The sequence below is a fragment of the Microcaecilia unicolor genome, chromosome 5 (assembly GCF_901765095.1).
Source record: "Microcaecilia unicolor chromosome 5, aMicUni1.1, whole genome shotgun sequence".
Classification (NCBI taxonomy): Eukaryota; Metazoa; Chordata; class Amphibia; order Gymnophiona; family Siphonopidae; genus Microcaecilia; species Microcaecilia unicolor.
In genome coordinates this window covers 211,540,642-211,559,976 of record NC_044035.1, presented here as the reverse complement: position 1 = coordinate 211,559,976, position 19,335 = coordinate 211,540,642, and the positions used below count along the sequence as shown (strand labels likewise).

At 45.7% G+C, this 19,335-nt stretch overlaps 1 protein-coding gene across 1 annotated transcript in view; it reads left to right on the top strand.

Moving 5' to 3' along the window:
• Window positions 1-19,335, top strand: part of LRRC29 (leucine rich repeat containing 29) — a 340,152-nt gene that overhangs the window by 134,975 nt on the left and 185,842 nt on the right. Inside the window, exon 3 of the mRNA XM_030203743.1 lies at window positions 17,086-18,075. Coding sequence (XP_030059603.1) covers window positions 17,086-18,075 — 990 coding nt within the window. The remainder of the gene's footprint in view (window positions 1-17,085; window positions 18,076-19,335) is intronic.

The following is a 19,335-nucleotide window of genomic DNA, read 5'->3' as shown; positions in this document are numbered from 1 at the left end:
GACGACGGATGCGTCTTTCCTGGGTTTTGCGCTTGAGGTGCTTGGTCCTCCCAGGAAACAGATCTCCAGATCAATCTGCAGGAGCTTTGGGCTATCTGGAACGCTCTAAATGTGTTTAGAGATTGGCTGTCTCACCAAATTGTACTCATTCAAATAGACAATCAGGTTATTCAAATAGACAATCAGGTTGTCATGTGTTACACCAACAAGCAGGGGGGCACCAGATCACACCCTCTTTGTCAGGAGGCTGTCCAGATGTGGTGTTGGGCTTGCCAGCATGGCATGCTCCTTCGAGCCACTTATCTGGCATGCAAAAACAGCCTGGCTGACAGGGTTATGCAACCACATGAGTGGTTTCTCAGCATGGGTATTGCCTGCGAGATCTTCCGCAGGCAATGCCTCCTCATTGGATCTCTTTGCCACTTAACTCAATCATAAGGTTTCTCAGTTCTGTTCCAGGCTCCAGGCCCATGGCTGACTAGCATGGATGCCTTCCTCCTTCATTGAGGGACCAGTCTTCTTTATGTGTATCCTCTCATACATCTTGTGGGGAAGACTTTGCAGAAACTCAAGCAAGACTGTGGGACCGTGATTATGATCACACCTTATTGGCCTTCTCAGATCTGGTTCCCTCTTCTAGAATTATCCTCTGACGAACCGTGGAGAGTGTGTTTTCCAACCCTCATCACACAGAACAAGGGATAACTTTTACATCCCAACCTCCAGTCTCTGGCCCTCACAGCCTGGATGTTAAGAGCCTAGAATTTTCTTCCTTGGGCCTTACAGAGGGTGTCTCCCGGGTCTTGCTGGCTTCCAGGAAAGATTCCACTTCTCCATTGCAGTGGAGAAGGTTTGCTGTATAGTATGAGGGCAAGGCCATAGATCCCCTTCCTTGCCCTACACAGTCCCTGCTTGAATACCTTCTACACTTATCAGAGTCTGGTCTCAAGACAATTCCGTAAGGGTTTACCTCAGTGAAATTAATGCTTATCAACGTGTAGAGGGTAAGTCCATCTTTGGACAGCCTCTAGTTGTTTGCTTCATGAGAAGTTTTCTTTTGTCAAAGCCCCCTGTCAGACCTCTGCCAGTATCATGGGACCTCAACATCATTCTCACACAGCTAATGAAATCTACTTTTGAGCCACTGAATTCCTGCTATCTGAAGCACTTGATCTGGAAGGTCATTTTCTTGGTGACTGTTATTTCAGCTCTTAGGGTCCGTGAACTTCAGGCCTTATTAGTGGATGCACCTTATACTAAGTTTCATCATAACAGAGTAGTCCTCTGCACACACCCTAAGTTCCTGCCAAAGAAGGAATCTGAGTTCTATCTGAACCAGTCAATTGTCTTGCCAGCATTCTTTCCCGGACCTCATGCCCATCTTGGCGAGAGCACCTTGCACACCTTGGACTGCAAGTGAGCATTTGCCTATTACATGGAGCGGAGTAAGCCCCATAGGCAGTCCACCCAACTTTTTGTTTCTTTTAATCCCAACAGGATGGGGGTTGCCATCGGGAAATGCACAATCTCTAATTGGCTGGCAGTTTGCATTTCTTTCACTTATACCCAGACTGGGCTGACCCTGGATGGGCATGTCAAGGCTCACAATGTCAGAGCTATGGCAGTGTCTGTAGCCCACTTGCGGTCAGCCTCCATTGAAGAAATTTGCAAGGCTGCAACATGATCTTTGGTCTACACATTCACATCACACTACTGCCTTGAGCAGGATATCTGACTCAACAGTCGGTTTGGACAGACAGTATTGCAGAATCTGTTTGGGGGTCTAGAATCCAACTCCACCCCACTAGGCTTGTTTTCTTCTGTTCTAGGCTGCGCACTCACATAGTTGTATATAGTTTCAGTTTGATCTCTGTTATGTCCTTGCTGTTGCGAGGCCCAGTTGACCAATGGTGGTTGTTTTCTGTGAGCCTGCTATCTATGGATTCCCTATGTGTGAGGATATATAGACCTGCTTGTCCTCTGAGAAAATGAAGATTCTTACCTGTAGCAGGTATTCTCCAAGGACAGCAGGCCTTATATTCTCACAACCCTCTTGCCTCCCCTTGGAGTTGTCTCCTTTTTTTGTCTTTTTGTCACGTATGCTGTAGTATTGTACTGTGGAAACCGCACTCTCGCAGCAGGCAGGAAGGCACCTGCGCATGCGCTGTGGAGTTTCTCACGCTTTACAGAGCTTTTTTCAGCTTGTCATAAGCTTAGACCGGCCAATGTGGGATTGCGTTACCCATATATGAGAATATAAGGTCTGCTGTCCTCTGAGAATACCTGCTACAAGTAAGTATCTTCGCTATCCTTGTTTACCATGCCACTATCTAGATAAGTTTAGTTGGATTTTATTAGGTCAACATTTAAACACCGTGTTCAGTGTTGTTGTTTTTTTTAAAATTCCCGCCATGGTATTTAAATTTATTTTATATATTCAGTGTGGACAGCAGTGACCACCATCATATAGTTGTTTAAGCTAGGACAAGTTTTTTGCTGACCTAAATTAATTGGCATATCTGTACAGAGAGTAGCTGAATATTGACAAACTAGTAAAAAATGCCCATTTCTGAAGGCAAGGAAACGGGCGCTAGCAAGGCCATCCCCCACCCTCCTTCGCTGTTCCAGACGCTGCCTTCCCTCCGTTTTCACCCCCCCCCCCCCGCATTACGGACCCCTGTACCCCCCCTTCCGCAACCCTGTCGACCTCCCCCCCCCTTGTCGCCGAAAACCGTCCCCTGCCGCCGTCAAGTACCTGCCCTGACGGGGGACCCCAACCCCCATCAGCTGAAGTCCTGTGCTGGCCTTATTGCGGCATTGCTTCCTCAATGATCTTCTTTTCAAGTTTCTGTGTGTGCATCTGACGTCAGAAGCACGCAGAGGAACTTGTACAGAAGATCACTGAAGAAGCAACACTGCGAAGGCCAGAACAGGACTTCGGCTGACGGGGTTGGGGTCCCCCGTCAGCACAGGTACTGGACGGCGGCAGGGGACAGTTTTCTGCGGGAAAGGGGGTCGACAGGGTCGCGAAAGGGGGGTCCAGGGGGCCTTAACACAGGGGGGGGTGTTGAATTCGGCGGGAGGGCGGTGTGGAACTCGGTGGAAGGTTCATGAGGGAACACGGGGTGTTGATGTTAGTCGGGTGGGGGGGGGGTGGTTTGGCGAGGGGGGGGTCTGTGTTGCCCCGCTCCCTGCCACTTGCTCCAAAGTGGCAGGGAGCAGCGCACTGACAGCTGATTCCCAGGCAGGGGGAGGAGTAATGTTTCCCTACTCCTCCCCTTGCCTTGGAATCAGCTGTCACTGACGTCAGTGCGTGCCTGCCTAGCAGACCACTTCCGAGGGAGCCACGGTCCCAGGCACATTAGAACGTTGGAGGTGAGAATTATTATATAGGATATCTGTAGAATGAGGTCATCATGCTCTGCCCTTGTCCCACCCCCAGCAATACTCTGGATAGTGTCAGGGTGGTCTGGAAGAATTTTAGCAGCATGATTCAGATTTGATACGGGCGATTCTCAAAGCCATTTCCACAGGTAGAGAAGTGGAGGAGTAGTGGGCAGAGAACCAGAGAAACACAGTTCAAATCCCAGTGTGGCTTCTTGTTTTGGGCAATTCACTTAACCTTCTGTTGTCCAAGTACAAAATTAGGTGGCGGTTCTCTAAGCAGGTGGCTCATTGTAGGCGCTTAGAAGCCAGGTGATGAGTTGCAGGTCTCTAACAGCATCTGGGTGCTCAGGTTCCATTATAGAATACTAGTATAACCCAGTAGTAATGTGCTTTACGTTTAGGATCTCGCAGTTATACCAGTCATAGACCTTGTGTAACTTAGGGTGCCCAAATGCAGCAAAGGTGCAAGTAACTTACAGTATTTTTGTAAGTTATATCCAGTGTACCTGAATGTAAGTCACCTTGAGCTACTACTGAAAAAGGTGTGAGTAAAATCCAAAATAAATAAAATAAATAAAAATGTTACTGGGAGCCCCCACCCATGTCCTGACCATGTGAATGACCCCTTTGCATTGGTGTGTTATAGCATTTATGTGCACCCTTATAGAATAGTGCTTAGGGTGCTAACACGTTTAAGTGCCATTTTTTAATTGTGCATATACCATAGTCTAGTTTTAGAATTGCCCTTCATGATTGTGCACCCTCTGGGACAGGAAAATACTTACTGTACCTGAATGTAACTTGCCTTGAGTTGCTACTAAAGAAGGCATAACTAAATCCAAAATCCCTTCCCCTTCCCTAGTGGTTAGAATAGCAGGCAGAGAACCAGGGAAGCCGATTCAAATCCCATTGATGCTCCTCGAGCTAAATCCAAAACACAAACGAGCAGGCAGGGCCGTGCCAATGCGGTAAGCGAGGTAAGCGCCGCAGGGGGGCGCTCCACCTCTGGAGGGCGCCACCGCGGTGCTTACCCTCGCCCCGCGCCGCCGAGGACTTTAAATTACCTCGGTCGCAGGCTGCAGCAGCGTCGGTGAAAGCCCTGCCGACGTCTCCCTTCCCTTGCACTCATTGGTTCCCTCAGTGTCCCGCCTTCTTCTGACGTCAGAATAAGGCGGACACTGAGGGAACCAAGAGCGCGGTGGGGGCGGTCCGCCCCGGGTGTCAGCGGGTGGGAGGTGCTCCGCTCCCGCTGCTCCCACCCTACCTTCTTAAAAAAAAAAAAAAAAAAATCTGTAAAGCGGCGTGGCAGGCAGCGCAGCTTCGCGTCTGCCCTGCTTGTAAAACAAGTAGATCTCCTTGTCGGGCCTTCGCTCACTGGGTCCCGCCCTCGAGGAAATAGGAAGTTACCTCAGAGGAGGGCGGGACCCAGTGAGCGAAGGCCCGACGAGGAGATCTACTTGTTTTACAAGCAGGGCAGACGCGAAGCTGCGCTGCCTGCCACGCCGCTTTACTGATTTATTTTTTAAAAGAAGGTAGGGTGGGAGCAGCGGGAGCGGAGCACCCCCCACCCGCTGTCATCTCGACAGAGCTGGTAGTCGGGTCGGATCAGGGGTGCCCAGATGGCAGAAGGGGAGGGGAGGGGAGGGGAGCCCAGATGACAGAAGGGGAGGGGAGCCCAGATGACAGAAGGGGATGGGGAGGGGAGCCCAGATGGCAGAAGGGGATGGGAGCCCAGATGACAGAAGGGGATGGGAGCCCAGATGACAGAAGGGGATGGGGAGGGGAGCCCAGATGGCAGAAGGGGATGGGGAGGGGAGCCCAGATGGCAGAAGGGGATGGGGTGGGGAGCCCAGATGGGAGAAGGGGATGGGGATGGGAGCCCAGATGGGGTCTGGGGCTGAAAGGGGAGGCCCTAATGCAAGGCATGTGGATGAAGGGAGCTGGAACTGGGGGCTGAAAAGGAGGGTAGGTGGGATAAGGGGGCTAGTACTGGGACTGGGGGCTGAAAAGGGACAAGAGCTGAAACTGTGGGGACTGGGGGCTGAAAAGAAGACAGGGAGAAGTGGCTGGGGCTGAAGCTCGGGACTAGTGAGAGAAAAGGGCTGCGTTTGAAACTGGGGGCTGAAAAGGGGACAGGGAGAAGTGGCTGGGGGCCGAAGCTCAAGACTGGTGGGAGAAAAGGGCTAGGGCTGAAACTGGGGACTGGTGGGATAGTGGGGCTGGAACTGGGGGCTGAAAAAAAGGGGCAGAGAGAGGGGACAGATCCTAGATGGAAGGGGGAGTGAGAGGGACCTTGATGGATGGGAGAGGGAGGGCAAATGGTGGATTGAGCGGACAGAGAGAAAGGGCAGACAGTGGATGGAAGCGATAGAAAGGGCAGACAGTGAATGGAAGGGGGAGAGAGAGAGGGCAGACAGGGGCAGATGGTGGATGGAAGGGGGCAGAGATAGAGGGCAGATGTAGATGGAAGGAGCAGGGAGAGAGGGCAGACATTGGATGAAGGGGACAGCAGAGAGGGCAGACACTAGATGGCAGAGAGAGAACAAAGACAGATGCTGGATGGAAGGAAGGAAGACAGTGAAAAGAAGATGAGGAAAGCAGAAACCAGAGACAACAAACTGTAAATAAAATATTTACTTTTATTTTTTTGCTTTAGGATACAGTAGTATTGTAGCTGTGTTAATAAATGTTTATAATAGGTAATCTTTTTATTGGACTAATTTTAATACATTTTGACTAACTTTCGGAGAACAAAACCCCCTTCCTCAGTCAGGATAGGATACTGAAACAGCACTATACTGTATTGACCTGAGGAAGGATGTTTTGGCCTCTGAAAGCTAAATGTATTAGTCCAATAAAATGGTATTATTTTATTTTCTATATTTGTTTTATTTCTATTTGTTAATTTGTAAAGTGGTGATTGGTTCTTGTTAGTTTTTTTCAAATTTACATCTGCAGTCTTTATATTTTGCACAGTACTAGGGGACATTTTCTGTTTCTGTGGTGTTGCATTGTATGCAGAGTCTGGCATCTTGGGGGTTCAGTTTAATTTTTGTCTAAATAGCGTTTGGAATATGTCCACTTTGAGAATTTACATCTGCTATCTTATTTTGCAATGTATAGCAATTTGTTTCTAAGAATATTGCTGACAATTCCTGTCAGTGTGGCAAGTGGTGAGCGATCATTTTCACCGGGGGGGGGGGGGGGGGGGGGGGGCGTGATCATTTTCACGGGGGGTAGGGGCGCCAACTGATAGTCTGCAGGGGGGCGCCAGAGACCCTAGGCACGGCCCTGCGAGCAGGTCATTTGAACATCACCTTCTTTCAATGTGCTTTAAAGTGCACATGGTGATCTATAATTTGTGTAGTTTTAACTGCATTTCTGCATTTGGAGGAGTTACTCCAGAGGGAATGGTTAGGTCAGGGAAGGAAAATACTGCACATGGATTGCATTTTCAACTGTAAATGTTTTAGTTTTTCTTTAAAAAAAAAAACCCCGAGGAGATCACGTGACGCCATGCTGGAGAGCGGTAGCACCTGAACGCTGCTCCGGCGCCTAACCTCTCCCTCACGCGCATTGAAACACGATTCTGACTTGCTGGAAGCTATTCCTGGAAGGGGAAAAAGAGCTGATTTCGGATACGGAATTATTAGAACAAAAGCGAAGGGAGATGGCGGCTAAAACGACTCAGAAAGATAAGCTGCGCCAAAAGGCAACGGATTCTAAGATGGCCGCCGTACCCAGCAGCGCGGACCCGACAGTAGCGTCGATCTGGGTCTCAGAAATAACGACAGAGATGACCGCGGTTCTAGAAGAACTACTTGAAAGACGCCTCACACCAATTGACACGAAATTGGAGAAATTACAAACGAGAATGGAGGATCTCACACGCGAATGTGTGGCCTTCCAGACTAGGACCGGAGAGGTAGAAGACCGGGTTACCGTAGTGGAAAAGACACAGAATAAACTTTTACGAACAGTAGAGACATTGGAACAAAAGATAGAGGACTTGGAAAATAGGTCCCGCAGAAACAACCTCCGACTGGTGGGCCTACCGGAAAAGCTGGGAGGTAGAGATCTAACATCGGCTCTGGAGTGCTGGTTAATGGAGCAAGTGAGATTTCCCCCTGATCTAGGCCCACTAAGGATAGAAAGGGCACACCGCTTGGGGACACGCAGAGATACAGATTCCCGACCTCGGGTGGTCATATTGAAGGTGTTAAACTTTGCCCATAAGCAGTGGATTTTACAAGCCTCACGAGGAGAGAAAAATCTAACATTTGAAAACAAACGGATTATATGTTTTCAAGACTACTCAGTGGGAGTGGCGGGAAAGAGGAAAGCTTTTTCACCCATTTGTTCCAAATTATTTGCAATGAAGAAACGCTTTACCTTGATGTATCCAGCGGTATTAAGGATAATGCACGAAGGAACGACTCGCACTTTTGAAAAGCCAGAAGAAGCCAAGGAGTTTGTGGATCAGATGGAACAGGAGGAGAGGAGTAATCGGAGCGGAGGCTTACCGGATTGAGTACGGGAAAAAAAGGATGCCAAGAGTCAATATGGAATATATGGACTATATGGACATTTATGTCTGGTAACTACTGATACAGAGGATAGTCTTGGACTACTAGAGGAAATTACCGGAGTTGATAAAAAGTTAACAGGTTTGAAAGACTGTGGTAGCAGGAGGTCAAGTATATAGCTTGGGAGGGGGAGGAAGGACAGAAAAAGGAGTGAGTAAAGTATGTGTGAGAATATGGGCGAGTTATAAGAGTATATATGTATGTTCAAATGTTTAAAGGTTAATCTGTTGGAGTTATTGTTTTCTCACTCCCACGGTTATAAAGAGACAAAAATAGACATAATGGGAGGAAGGAGGGACCCGGGGTTTTCTTAAAACACGGCAAGAAGTGTATAGGGGGACACAGAGGGAGAGAGGTTGGGGGGCGACTATACGTGATGAGTCCCTATCAGGGAACGGTCAAAAGAGGGGAGGAGGGGATGAGGGGATGGGAGGGAGTAAAGGGGAGGAGGGATAGGGATAGAGATGGGGGGAAGGGGGAGGGGGGGAATGGGAAGAGAGACGGATATATTAAAAGAAGAACGAGGAATCCAGGGAGGGGAGGAGGTTCAGGTAAAAGGGAGGGAAGGAGTAATGATCGACGAGTCTATGGGTACAACACAAATTTCATCCCGGAAGGGCAGTGGCTGGGATGCCCACCGGGTAGGGTTAGGAGCAAGAAAACATGCAATATTAGTCATAGACCAACCAAGATTCCATGATTAAATTGATCACCTGGAACGTAGGCGGGATCAATTCACCCATTAAGAGATCCAAAATTCTACAGCAATTGCAAAGATATAAGATAGATGTGGCTCTGTTACAGGAGACACACTTAAGTCAGGAAGAACATGCTAAGCTACGCACCTGGTGGGTACAAGAGTGCATAGCTGCAAATGCTCTGGGAAAAAGAGGAGGAGTGGCGATTTTAGTTCGCAAAGGAGTGGCGGCTACAGTGAGACCCCTCATGATAGACCCCGGGGGGAGATATGTCATAGTAGAGCTAGACATAGATGGGCATAAATGTGTGATCTGCAATGTATACGCACCAAATCAGTATGACAAAAAATTTTATAACTCGGTGATAGGACATCTGATGAAATATGCTGGGTCACCTATAATAGTGGGGGGAGATTTTAATACAGTATGGGAACAAACGATAGACAGCTCCCAAGGACAGAGGAGGGATGGGGCAGCGTCCAACCAGGGATTAAAAAGACTGGGGAAAATGATAGACTTGATTGATATATGGAGGATGCTGCACCCCTTGGAGAGGGATTTTACACATCACTCTCGAGCTCATGCATCACAAGCTAGAATAGACTATTTCCTGGTCACTAGAGATCTGTTTGGACAGGTAGCCACAACCAATATAGGACCCTACACGATTTCAGATCATGCCTGGGTATATATGGAGTGGGAGGTGCCTACTAGAAAGCTTAAACAAAAATTCTGGCAGTTCCCACTGGAATTATTTACAGATAGACAGTTGGGTGAAAGGCTTCAGAAGAGTTGGGAGGAATATAAGACCATTAACAAGGAACACGAGACTGACCCATTACTGTTCTGGGACGCCGCCAAGGCGGTGCTTAGGGGAGAAATTATTAGTCACACACATCATGTCCGAAAGGCCCGAAATAGAGAAATATTAAGATTGAGTTCTATGATTTGTAGGGCAAGACAGGCATATGGGAAGACAAATCAGCCTGAGCAACGCACTAAGTTACTGGAGTTGCAGGTGGCTCTGAATGAACTACTGCATAAGAGAGCGGCTAAATCGCAAATTTATTATAGATTCCAATTACATAGATATGGTAATAAATCAGGTCGCATGATGGCTCGCTTGGCTAAGCCTAAGTCACAAAACAGGAAGATATTACAAATGAGAAATAGCCAGGGACAGTTGGTACGGCAAGATGAGCAGATAGGAGAAATCTTTGCTAGATTCTATGAACAATTATATGAAACGCCATTTGACCAAGGCCTCCAGGGTTCTCTTTATTTAGATACATTACAACTCCCAGAAATAACGCAAAGTGAGAGGGAAGTGTTGAATAGCCCAATTCAAGAAGAGGAAGTAGAGCAGGAAATAACGAGAGGGAAATTGTCGAAGGCTCCAGGACCGGACGGGATGCGTATGGAGTTTTATAAACTTATGAGAGATAGCATTACTCCCACGCTGGCTAAGTACTTTAATAAGATAATAGATACAGAGCGTTTGCCATTCAATCTTTCCAGGGCACAAATTACAGTTATACCAAAACCTGGTAGGGACCCTCTGATTCCAGAATCGTATAGACCAATCTCATTGTTAAACGTTGAGGTGAAATTGTTAGCAAAAATAATGGCAAACCGGTTAGCGAAAATGCTGCCAAAGTTAATCCATGAGACACAAGTAGGGTTTGTAAAAGGGAGGACGTCTGCAAAGAATCTAAGACGAATATTAGGGGCATTGGAGATGAGAAAAAGAAACAACACACCAGCACTACTTATCAGCTTTGACGCAGAAAAAGCGTTCGATAGAGTGCATTGGGAGTTTCTCTTTGCCACGTTAGAAAGATATGGAATTACGGGACGGTTCACTTCAGCCATTAAAGCGTTATATCATGAACCGAGGGCTACAATTCGAGTCAATGGATTGGAGACAGAGTCGTTCCCGATAAGAAGAGGTACCAGACAGGGGTGCCCATTATCTCCTTTACTCTTTGTACTGACGTTGGACCCCTTGATCCGTACCATCATAGAAAACCCTTTGATAAAAGGGATGCCCATTGGTAAACATCAATTTAAAGTAGCAGCTTTTGCTGACGACCTATTAGTGATGATTACGGAGCCCCAGGATTCCCTTCTTAACTTAATGGAAACGTTCGAAGAATATGGAGACTATGCGGGTTTTAGATTGAACCTCCTAAAATCGGAGGCACTAGCCTCCTCAGACGAAGTAAAGAAGGGATGGAGACGAGAATTTCCCCTGAGTTGGGCGAAAGACTCATTCAAATATCTAGGGATTAGATTGACTATGGATACCACACAGTTATACTCGCTTAATATAAATAGCCTATTAATGGATACGAAGAAACATCTAGGTAATTGGGCAGGATTACCCATATCTTTGAGAGGCAGAATAAATTTAATTCGCATGATGATTTTTCCTAAATGGCTTTACGCCATGCAAACACTACCTCTCCGTCTATTGCAGAAGGACTTGAAGAAGGTTAACAGGGCTTTTAGTCAATTCTGCTGGGCAAAGAAAAAGCCCAGATTGCAAATGCATTTCTTGATGGGGGGCTGGCACAATGGAGGACTGGGTTTACCAGACCTTCGTAGTTACAACTGTGCCTGTTTACTGAGGCATATAGGAGACTGGGTGAATCAGACAAGTGAATACACCCCATTAGAGATTGAACAAGAATACTTCTCGCCCTACGACCCTTTAACACTTTTGCATCAAGAACGGCGAAACCTGCCGATAAACCTTAAACACTGTGTGATATTACAGCCATTAAGAGAGACTTGGAGAGGGTTCATGAAACCTATGGGGGGAAAGGCCACAATTACTGGATTATTATCTATAAGGGGTAATTTGAACTTCGATCCGGGACGGGAAAACGTGGCATTTTTAAGATGGGAAGCCCAGGGGATTTCAAGGATAGAACACATGTTGGATGGGGAAGGGAAGTTGATGGAATTTGAAACACTACAAACCAGACTAGGTACACATTGGGGAGATAGGTTTGCATATGCTCAGATTAAGCACTACATTCTTAGTTTGGACCAACCAGCTTTGCAGATGAAAACGGAGGAGAAAGTGAGAGATTTCTTCCAAAAATTGGAGATTACTGGGGTAACAGTGTCGGCTATACATAGGGCATTAACATTAATTTCCACACCCAAGAATTTTCAGTCCATTAAACAAATGTGGGAAAGGGACTCCGGAGGGAATTTAGGGAATTGGGATGTAAGAGCCACCCTGAGAAGTATTCCTGCCCTTACGGTAGATGAGAGGTTGAGAGAAAGTGGATACCGAGGAGTAATGAGAGCTTATTTCTCCAGACAGCAACTTGCACATATAAACCCCAGAAGTAGTGATAGATGTGTTAAGTGTAATGCTACAGTACATACACTATATCATGCATTTTGGGGTTGTGTGAAGATCAGAGCTTTCTGGAGTCGGATCCAGACGTATATGTCTACTATAGTGGGAAGGGTAATAAAGGGATCCTGGGATCACTATATTTTAGATACACATTCAGGATTTCGGATGACGGATAAGGGGATGAGGACTTGGTGTCGAAAAGTATGTTTAGTGGCCAAGAAAACTATACTACAACACTGGGTCTCTCCAGATCCCCCGTCCTACTGGCAATGGAGGAATCAAATTCATTTGCTAGCCACCTGGGAGGCCAGAGAGGCGCGGGGATCCCCCAAGAAGAAAAAGGCCTTTATGCAAGTTTGGAATAGATATATAGATACGTTAAGCCCGCGAGGTCGCAGTCTGCTTTTGAATTTTACCTGTTAAATATAAGATTATATATTTGTACCTATGGTTTTCATTGTTGAAGTAGAGGGGAGATTATGCTCCTTGGGAGGGAAGTAGGGGGGGGGGAGGGGAAGGGAAGACACACCAATGGGGCCCAGAAGAGTATAGGGCTCACTTGGGAGATTTATTGGGGAATGGGAGGAAGGAGGGGAGAAAAAATGTTTAAAAGATTGTTGAAGGATGTTATCACTGTTTGTAAGATTGGAAGCATCTGGGGCGAATGTTGTAGACCCCTGATTAAGGTTGTGATACGATGTGTACATCAATAAAAAATTGTTGAAACATAAAAAAAAAAAACCCAAAACAAACAAACTTTCATAAACAAGTGTCTGCAGGTACTCTTCCAATACAGGTACAGGCCTGTACAATTTTTATTAAGGCTTTTCCACAAGTAAAGCCTTTTCTATATACAGAAAAGGCCTTTTATAAAATTGCACAGTCATATACATGAGAAAAAGTAAACAAGTCTACAGGATTTACTGTAGGTATTCTCAGAAGTGTAATTTGGGCAGAGTTGGAATGTGCAGGGCCCAAGAGACAGGCAGAGCTCCAGAGTCTCAATGCGTGGATGAGACGATGGTGCAGGGAGGAGGGCTTTAGATTTGTTAGGAACTGGGCAACATTCTGGGGAAGGGGGAGCCTATTCCGAAAGGATGGGCTCCATCTTAACCAGAGTGGGACCAGGCTGCTGGCATCGGCGTTTAAGAAGGAGATAGAGCAGCTTTTAAACTAGAAATAGGGGGAAGGCCGACAGTCGCTCAAAAGAGCATGGTTCGGGATAAGGTATCTTTCAAAGATATCACCATAACAGGGAAGATAGAGTATCCTGATAGTGAGGTTGCAAAAGAGATTGTAGTAGATCGGGTATCTTTAAATAACAATAAAAATCAGACAAAAGATTGCCAATTAATACTGTCAAGTACTAAGCATGATGTACTTAGGAACAACAAACATAGTTTGAAATGTCTATATGCGAATGCCAGGAGCCTAAGAAATAAGATGGGGGAGTTGGAATATATTGCACTAAATGAAAAATTAGATATAATAGGCATCTCTGAGACCTGGTGGAAGGAGGATAACCAGTGGGACACTGTCATACCGGGGTACAAATTATATCGTAGTGATAGGGTGAATCGGATTGGTGGAGGGGTAGCATTGTATATTAACGAGAGCCTTGAATCAAATAGATTGAAAATTCTGCAGGAAACAAAACACTCCTTGGAATCACTGTGGATTGAAATTCCATGTGCAAAGGGGAAAAGGATAGTGATAGGAGTGTACTACCGTCCGCCTGGCCAGGACGAACAGACGGATGCGGAAATGTTAAAGGAAATCAGAGACGCAAACAAACTGGGCAACACAATAATAATGGGGGATTTCAATTACCCGCATATAGACTGGGTTAATGTAACATCTGTACACGCAAGGGACATAGGATTTCTTGATGAAATCAAGGACAGCTTCATGGAACAGCTAGTTCAGGAGCCGACAAGAGAAGGAAAAATACTAGACTTAGTCCTTAGTGGTGCTCATGATCTAGTGCAGGGGGTAACGATACGAGGGCCGCTTGATAACAGTGATCATAATATGATCGGTTTTGATATTGGCATTGAAGGAAGTGAAACTAGGAAATCAAGTACGCTAGCGTTTAACTATAGAAAAGGTGATTACGACAAAATGAGAAAAATGGTGAAAAAAAAGACTGAAAGGAGCAGCTCGCAGAGTAAAAAACTTGCATCAGGCGTGGATGCTGTTTAAAAACACCATCCTGGAGGTTCAGGACAAATATATTCCACGTATTAGAAAAAAGGGAAAAAAGACTAAACGTCAGCCGGCGTGGCTAAACAGTAAGATAAAGGAAATCATTAGAGCCAAAAAACAATCCTTCAGAAAGTGGAGAAGAGAACCAACTGAAAGTAACAGGATAGATCATAAGGAATGCCAAGCCAAATGCAAAGCGGAGATAAGGAGGGCAAAAAAGGACTTTGAGAAGAAATTAGCGTTGGAAGCAAAAATACATAGTAAAAATTTTTTTAGATACATTAAAAGCAGGAAACCGGCCAAAGAGTCGGTTGGGCCGCTGGACGAAAATGGTGTTAAAGGGGCGATCAAGGAGGACAAAGCCGTAGCGGAGAAATTAAATGAATTCTTTGCTTCGGTCTTCACCGAGGAGGATTTGGGGGGGACACCGGTGCCGGAAAGAATATTTGAAGCGGGGGAGTCGGAGAAACTAAACAAATTCTCTGTAACCTTGGAGGATGTAATGGGTCAGTTCAGCAAGCTGAAGAGTAGTAAATCACCGGGACCTGATGGTATTCATCCCAGAGTATTAATAGAACTAAAAAATGAACTTGCGGAGCTACTGTTAGAAATATGCAATCTGTCCCTAAAATCGAGTGTAGTACCGGAAGACTGGAGGGTAGCCAATGTTACTCCGATTTTTAAGAAGGGTTCCAGAGGAGATCCGGGAAATTATAGACCGGTGAGTCTGACGTCGGTGCCGGGCAAGATGGTGGAGGCTATTATTAAGAATAAAATTGCAGAGCATATACAAAAACATGGACTGATGAGACAAAGTCAACACGGATTTAGTGAAGGGAAGTCTTGCCTCACCAATCTAATGCATTTTTTTGAGGGGGTAAGCAAACATGTGGACAATGGGGAGCCGGTTGATATTGTATATCTGGATTTTCAGAAGGCGTTTGACAAAGTGCCGCACGAAAGACTCCTGAAGAAATTGCAGAGTCATGGAATCGGAGGTAGGGTATTATTATGGATTAAGAACTGGTTGAAAGATAGGAAGCAGAGAGTAGGATTGCGTGGCCAGTATTCTCAGTGGAGGAGGGTAGTTAGTGGGGTCCCGCAGGGGTCTGTGCTGGGTCCGTTGCTTTTTAATGTATTTATAAATGACCTAGAGATGGGAATAACTAGTGAGGTAATTAAATTCGCCGATGACACAAAATTATTCAGGGTCGTCAAGTCGCAGGAGGAATGTGAACGATTACAGGAGGACCTTGCGAGACTGGGAGAATGGGCGTGCAAGTGGCAGATGAAGTTCAATGTTGACAAGTGCAAAGTGATGCATGTGGGTAAGAGGAACCCGAATTATAGCTACGTCTTGCAAGGTTCCGCGTTAGGAGTTACGGATCAAGAAAGGGATCTGGGTGTCGTCGTCGATGATACGCTGAAACCTTCTGCTCAGTGTGCTGCTGCGGCTAGGAAAGCGAATAGAATGTTGGGTGTTATTAGGAAGGGTATGGAGTCCAGGTGTGCGGATGTTATAATGCCGTTGTATCGCTCCATGGTGCGACCGCACCTGGAGTATTGTGTTCAGTACTGGTCTCCGTATCTCAAAAAAGATATAGTAGAATTGGAAAAGGTACAGCGAAGGGCGACGAAAATGATAGTGGGGATGGGACGACTTTCCTACGAAGAGAGGCTGAGAAGGCTAGGGCTTTTCAGCTTGGAGAAGAGACGGCTGAGGGGAGATATGATAGAAGTGTATAAAATAATGAGTGGAATGGACCGGGTGGATGTGAAGCGACTGTTCACGCTATCCAAAAATACTAGGACTAGAGGGCATGAGTTGAAGCTACAGTGTGGTAAATTTAAAACGAATCGGAGAAAATTTTTCTTCACCCAACGTGTAATTAGACTCTGGAATTCGTTGCCGGAGAACGTGGTACGGGCGGTTAGCTTGACGGAGTTTAAAAAGGGGTTAGATAGATTCCTAAAGGACAAGTCCATAGACCGCTATTAAATGGACTTGGAAAAATTCCGCATTTTTAGGTATAACTTGTCTGGAATGTTTTTACGTTTGGGGAGCGTGCCAGGTGCCCTAGACCTGGATTGGCCACTGTCGGTGACAGGATGCTGGGCTAGATGGACCTTTGGTCTTTCCCAGTATGGCACTACTTATGTACTTATGTACTTATGTACATATGCATTTTATAAAATATTTATCTTATAGACATACAGCACATTCACATATTTACACCACCTTCAGAGCAGATGTAAATTTCTGCATGGACATTTATATTCTATTGGAGTTTGTTCTAATGACTATTTTATAGAGGCACGTAGGTGCCTTTGTTATCTTTATAAAATAGACTTAAAATAGGCCCTTTCTGGGACTTTCCATGTGGGTACCCTGCTATAAAATTGCCCCCAGTCACATGACTAAGACAAACTTAGTCTAATCTAAACATAGCAAAGAACAGTAGTTTCTTGACCATCATATGGTAAATGGTAGATAAAGTTGTTTTTTAGGGCTGTCCTGAAGCCTGTGCAAGCAGTGTAGCTGCACAGAGCACAAAGGAGGCAGGGGTGCAAAAGTTGCTCCCCCTGGATTGTCTCCCCTGTTTGGTTGCGGCACAGTGGGCAATGTGGGGGTGCTAGGGGGCATGTCCCACAGAAAACAATTCTGGCTTGGAACATTCCTTTTCAGTGTTAAACTGTGAGTGTTGTTATGCTGCCAACCATTGCTAGCTAGCCCATGTGGTTTATCTGGCTAAACCAATCCCAGACTGATGAAGAATCATTGATAATGAATGAAATGTTTTTCATATAACTTTTCCCTCTGTTTTCTTCCTAGCGAAAAGTCATCTACAACCTTCCTGCCTCTTCATCTTCTCTTCATACCATTCAGGGCCTGGCAAGAAGATGTGCCCCTTGCATCAGTCTAAATAATCTGGACAGTTCCAATGTGTCTAGAGATGTCATCAAATACATCTCATTCTACTTGGGATCTCACCTGGAAAGCTTGTCCCTGCGTGGCAGTTGTCTGACTGACTCCTCTTTCACAGCTCTCATCCAGAACTGTCCCAACCTGCGCTCACTGGATCTGAGTGGCTGTAATGGTCTGTTCATGTCAGGGACCCTGCTGTCTAAACACGATACTGTCCTTAACATTCGAGAGGCTCTGAACAACCTTCAGGAGCTGAATCTGTCTGGTGTTCGCTATCTGTCTGATCTTATCTTCAACCGACTGATCAGCTGCACTCCCCAACTAGAGAAACTCATGCTGGCTCGTTGCCACATCACTTTCGAATTTGATCCCTATTGGGGCTCTAGAAACTACAATTCATCTGCAGTGCTGTCTTTCCGGAACATCCTGATGTTTCTGAAAGAAAGAGCAAACTGCATGAAGGCTTTGGATCTGAGTTCCACTGGGGTCACTACAGAGGCAGTCCGATCTTTGATACAAGTAGAGCATCTGAATCTGAGGGAACTGGCTCTTCAGAACTGCAAAGATCTCTCCTCTGAAGCAGTTGGTATCCTCTGCAAACGGCAGCCCAATTTGACAAGCCTCAACCTCAGTGGCTGCTCTGAACTGTCAGATAGTGCAGTGTTGGCTGCCTCAAACCACCTCCGAGGCCTTCAGCACTTGTACCTTGCAAAGGTCAGAAGGCTGACAGATATTGGTCTCAGGGGAATTGCAGATCTCAGAGAGTTGCGGAGTCTGGATTTGTCTGAGTGCAGCCTTCTGAATGGCAGTGAGCTGGTGAAGGGCTTGTCTTCTCCACTTCTTCATCCGAAGCTGAAGATGGCATCTCTCAGTTTTGCTTCTTGTTGCTTGCTTAAAGTAAGTTTTCATGCCATTAGTGACTCACTTGATAAACCTAGTAAACTTCTGTCATTCAGTATGTCATCTCCATTCATACATGCTATTTAGGGTTTTTATTCTTAGATGTTTATAAATTTTAAATGTAGGTATTTTATTCTCCAGATAATTAGAAGTTCCATGAGGGTACAAAACTGGTATTTATAGCTGTTTTTGCATTAGAGGTACTATTGCTTGGTACTTTTTCTGATAGAATCAAATATGTACATTTATGACATTTAGGAATTGCTGCAAAAAAGACGCAAACTTACTGGATGATGCAAACTAAGTCAGGGGAGGGGTGGAAGAGTACTAGGGAAAGTGTGTTTTTCTTGTGTTTATCACTAAACACCTATTTTAATTTTTTTTTTGCATCAAGGATATTTTATTAGTTTTAGTTTGCCTCAGGAATGACAGTCAAATGCATAGAGTTCACTATTTACATCAGGAAATAAGTTGAGAGCAGTATATATTTACATCAGGAAATAATTGTTTCTAAAGACGAAAGTTGATGCTTGTTGATAGAGCAGTGTATATGTGTGGCTGAAAGGGTGGTTGCATGTGTAGCTAGTTACCAAATTATTACATGCCTAAAAACAATTAAAAACATCAAATAAAATGAAAAAAAAATTTCAGCAAACATATTCAATACAAATATATAAATAAGGCTTCTGGTTGGGCAATGGAGCAAGGTGTATGTTGACTTCAGCTCCTACACCGCCTCAGATAGATCTGCGGATCAGTGGACTTTTGCCAAATCCATGCCTAGCTTGTAGCTGCGCACAGTGGAGAAGTGGGCATTTAGCATACTGTGAAGAATTGGGCTTAATAACTGGGCGGGTGGCTTCCAAAATTGCAACAGAGAAGGATAGGGGCTGCACTGGAGATACTAAGATGGTGGTGAGGAGTGCACCTCTGTCACCTACCGTAACCTTGGAGTGGGCAGGAGAAATCGCTGCAGAGGTGCATGTGGCAGTGGAACTCTCAGTAAACAATTGCAAACTATCATTGACAAATTGGATTCATTGAAGAACCGTTTCACTACCTTAGCTGATGAGCTCCAATTGGTACAGCAGTGATACCCTGATGATCAGAAGCAAATATGGGTTCTAGAGGCCAATTGCGCTCTACTAGCTCCCACGTTTGCTCCCGCCTGATGATCAGAGCCGGCAAGCAGGTGTAACAACGCGCTCTCCAGCTCTGAATACAATGAGCATGCAAATGCCTGCTAAACAGGGCATT